The 4,761-nt window shown below is 41.5% G+C and overlaps 1 protein-coding gene across 1 annotated transcript; it reads right to left on the reverse strand.

Moving 5' to 3' along the window:
* Positions 1 to 2,109: 2,109 nt before the first annotated feature.
* On the reverse strand, positions 2,110 to 3,965 carry LOC130725209 (uncharacterized). Its single transcript, XM_057576457.1, has 3 exons — positions 3,615 to 3,965; positions 2,695 to 3,537; positions 2,110 to 2,580 (listed from the first exon to the last, which is right to left on the reverse strand). Exons 1-3 carry the CDS (start codon positions 3,963 to 3,965, stop codon positions 2,110 to 2,112), a joined length of 1,665 nt encoding a protein of 554 aa, XP_057432440.1.
* Between the last annotated feature and the right edge of the window lie 796 nt (positions 3,966 to 4,761).

Consider the following 4,761-nt stretch of genomic DNA (forward strand, 5'->3'; position numbering starts at 1 on the left):
CTGCGGGGGAAAGGTTTACCCCAGGATCGTACAAGCCTATGGCTACCGCTGCTACTGGAGGAACGAGAAACCCGATTGCAACCCAAGACGTGAAATGCTTCAGGTGTGGAAAGTTGGGGTACTATGCAAGTGCGTGCTCAGAATCGAGGCCCAAGTGTTTCAACTGCAACCAATCGGGGCACAACGCCAATCAGTGTAGGGAACCCAAGGCGGAGCCGTCTGTCAATGTAGTGAGGGGAAAACGCCCCGCTACTAGAGGAAGAGTTTATATCATGGACGGTGAAGGATCTGAGGGGTTAGCCAGAGGAGAGCGCAAGAACGATGGTAACCTTCTAACTATTCTTTCCCATTCTAGTATAACATGCCCTTCATTACTCTCGTAGCGTGTGCAACACGCCTAACTTGCTTTTACTATCAGGATTTAATATCAAAATATTTGTGACTACTGGTTGATAGAAACTCATTGACTGTTCCAGTGGGTTTTTCTAAATTTCCACCTTCGATGTATTAGGCTTGATCAACTTAATACTGAGGGGGTGATGTTTGGAATCACAGCTGGCTATGGACTTTGATAGAAGGATTGGTAGGAGTAACTTGATTTGATCGAGGATTAGTCGGGTTTGGGAGGAAAATTTGTGTTAAGTATTTTTTTTTCCTTGCGAAGGAGTTGTAGTCTTAAGAGATGAATATTCTTTTAGGAAAGGTTGAAGAGTTACAGAGCATCAGAGATCCAAACTTGGAAAAGGTTTAGGTTTTAAGTCTATTAATTCTTGTCATAAGTGTGTAGGACTGGAAGTTTGTCATAATTGGATTGGGAGATTAAGAATCAAATTCTGGTACTCTCACAGGACGAATGTCCTACACGATGCTGGGACAACAGGTTCGACAATTGACTATCAGTAACAGCAATAAACAAAAACACAAGTAAACAAGACACAAGAATTGGTAACCCAGTTCAGTGAAAAACTTCACCTACGTCTGGAGGGTTTTCACCCAAAGAAAGGAAATCCACTATCTCAAGATTTAGGAATTACCGACATTCATGAACACAACAGTTCATAGTTCACTCCCTAATCTACCCAGTGTATAACTACTTAGAACCTCAACCTAAGTATGAGAGCCCCTCTCACTTCCTCTCAATCACTGCCACAGTGATTGGTAATAAACAATCAACAATCAGAGTTTGCAGATGCAACCAACACAGATCATAACCTTGCTTTATAGAACCAGTGAGCAAGATATGATTTCAATTAACAAAGAACAAAGAACAATCACAATCCTAAAACACTCGATCTCTCTATTAGCTTCCGTGGTCTTCAAGCTTTAGGTCTTTGTTCTTTTATAGTCTTCAGCAGCGGTGGCTTGGGCAATAGGGTTTGCTTTGCTAAAGTAACAGTTATCAGCAACAAATCAAAACTGAATCTCCAAGATATTGTTGCAAAATTCAAACGTGAAGATAGAAACTCAATCTTTTATCAAAGATTGTTTCAACAAATAACAACCAACAAATCAAACCCTTCCTGTACAGCTACTTGTTCCTCAAGTAACTACAAAAATATATCTTCATAAAATCTACAAGGGCCCACAATTAACGTTCCAAGCATAGGACTGATGTCCTAGCAACACAAAGGCAGATGCCACGACATCAGCTTCGACATCCAGTTGTTTTTGACAAAATACAAGACAACAAAGTAACAACAATCTCCCCATTTTGTCTAAAACAACTTACTGAACAGAGAGAGTAAACAAAGAGAACCAAAGCTCCCCCTTAGTAGCAGACTCCCCCTCAAATAATGCATCTTACTAACAACTAGCACACTTCCTAAAGCATAGTACTAACTATCCAACAAGTGCTAATCAACACACCAGAAGCAGTGTGAACAGAAGCTAATCAGCAAATGCATCAAGAACCAACAGTAGCTAAACAACCAGTCAATTACTTCTGTCTTGAACTTGTCTTCAAATTGTTACAGACCAAAGCCATCAACACAACAATCAAAACACATAGTTTGCACAGCTACACAGATCTAGATCTACTCCCTCTTTTTAGCACAAATTTGGCAAAGGGTACACAAACTACAGCCAAAAGAAAAAAACAAGAACCACAAACTAATCATCAGAACTGAAGTCGCCTTCAGAGTCTTCTATATTCTCTTCATATTCTCCCTCTTCTTCAATGCTGGCATCCTGAGGAGCAGCAACAGCACCACTTGGCTCACCCTCTTGACCTTCTTCCTCTTGAAGCTTGAGAAGCAAAGCATCAACCTTTAGCTTCCTTGCAGTGCTGATCCTAATAGTCTCCTGTAGGGCCTTAGAAACAGCCATTAATTCAGCAATAATAACCTTAGTGCTAGATTCACTCACAGGAGCAGGGGCAGAAGTTCTGCTAAATGGCACAGCAATGTCTATGACATGTGGCTCCATAAACAATCGTTGATCCAGGGTAATAGGAACACCCTTTGGCAAAGGAACCTCATCAGCCCCGATGATCTGAGGATGCTGTTGAAGAATAATCTCTGTAAGAAGAGATCGATATGATATGGGCAGCTTCACAGCACAAGTGTCAGCATGCTTCAAGGTCTGTTCAAACACAAAAGACCCAAAATCAAAAGCAGTAGAAGTGCCAATCTTGTAGATCAATCTGGCAAGAGCAGTAGAAACTCCAGAAGTATGTTGGGTAGGAACTCAATTCACAGCCCCAATCCTGTTAAGGATGGCATACTTCACACTCAGTTTTCCTGTAGACAACAACTTCTTGATGGGCCACTTCTTGACTTGGCCAGCAGTAATCTCCTTGGCAATCACATCCAAGGACAACTCCTCATCAACAAACTCTACAGTACTTCTGCCAAGTGCTTTGTTGATCACAGCAGGGGAGAATTCAACACATTTTGCCCTGACAAACACCTTTCTAAACTCAACACTTTCAGGAAGTCCCACTTCCACAGACAAATTCACCAGAAATTCTCTCACCAGTTTTTCATAACATCTTCCCACCTTGAGAATGGTCTTCATCAGTCCAGCCTTTTCAATAAATGCAACCACTTCCTTGCACTCAAGTACATCAGAGCCATCTTCCCTTTCCTTGGCAACTCCGCGTTGGCACACATACTTCCACTTCTGAACATGACCTTCAGCATGAAAGGACACATTGTCAATAGGAACAGCAGGGACATTCTGAGGAATGCGTTTTCCTGCATACTTCTTCTCATAAGGCAAGATGTCCTCGACATCCCCCTCAACATCTGACCCAGATTCCTCAGCAGCAAGTGGAACCTTCTTCTTCTTCACACTCTTGGATTTAACTTGCTGTTGCTTACCTTTTCCCTTCACATCTTTTTGCTTGGACTTGGAAGTTGTTGGAGTGGACTTGGTCTTCTTCTTTGGGGCAGGAGATTCTTCAACATCAGAAACCCTTCTTTTTCTCTTGATCCTAGCAGCAACACTATCAGGCAGAGAAGCAGTTAACGGAACATCATCAGAGTCATCATCAGAGATGTTTTGAATAGAGGCAGGAGACTGGCTTGATTCCTTGGACTGAGAATCATCAATGGTCACATGTACTGTTCATCCTCTTTCGAAGGAGAAGAAGAGCCATCAGAGTGAGTAGGTACACCTGAATCTTCACGAGCAGTGGATTCCTTCCCAGAAATTTCTTGAGTTGAACCATCTGCAAGTACAGAAGCCCTAACATCGGGCACAGCATCTTGATTAGAACCAATGGAAGAGTTTTCAGCAGAAAGTTCTTCTTCACCTGTGACATCTTCAATAATAGGAGCATTTGAGGTAGTCTTGTCACGAGCTTGAGACTGATACACCTTTCTTGATGGAATCTTGGTTGTCTTCTTCTCAAACTTCTTCTTAGAACCTGATGAACCACTCTTGAGGCCCATGCATTGCACACCAAGTGGAGTTCTTTCAACCTTGGCCTTGACAGAGTCGTGCTTCCCTAATGCTTCAGACATGAGGATTAAAGAGACACAACACTTTGAACACATAAAATTGATGAGAAATTGAAAATGAAGGAAGTTAAAACTTGCAAAATGAAGAAGTACAATCGGTTGAATGGAGACAATTTGCCCGTTGAAGGAGGTTATATAGCAGTTGAGCAAAGAAGTAGCCTTCTCTCTGCTGACATCACAACAACAGTTAATGATGAGACTATGCTCCTTCAAAGAGGCAAATCCCAAGATTTCCTCTTAATTTATCAAAAGTGCTTGCATCAAGGGGCTTTGTAAATATGTCAGCCAATTGCTTCTCAGTTGTAACATGCTCCAAAGTGACAATTTTATCCTCCACTAATTCCCTGATAAAATGATGTCTTATGTCAATGTGCTTGGTCCTGCTGTGCTGAATTGGATTTTTGGAAATATTGATTGCACTGAGATTGTCACAATACAATGTCATGACATCTTGTTCAACATCATACTCCTTGAGCATTTGCTTCATCCACATGAGTTGTGTGCAACTACTTCCAGCAGCAATATACTCTGCTTCTGCGGTTGATAAAGATACACAGTTTTGCTTCTTACTAAACCACGAGATTAGATTATTTCCTAAAAAGAAACAACCTCCTGATGTGCTCTTTATGTCACCTGCACTACCTGCCCAATCTGCATCACAATATCCAACTAAAGAAGAGTTTGTATCATGAGTATAGAGAATACCATAATCACTTGTAGCACTGATGTACTTGATGATTCTCTTTACTTGCAGTAGATGACTTGCTTTAGGAGCAGCTTGGTATATGGCACACACACC

This window comes from Lotus japonicus, chromosome 6 (genome assembly GCF_012489685.1).
Source record: "Lotus japonicus ecotype B-129 chromosome 6, LjGifu_v1.2".
NCBI classification, from domain to species: Eukaryota; Viridiplantae; Streptophyta; class Magnoliopsida; order Fabales; family Fabaceae; genus Lotus; species Lotus japonicus.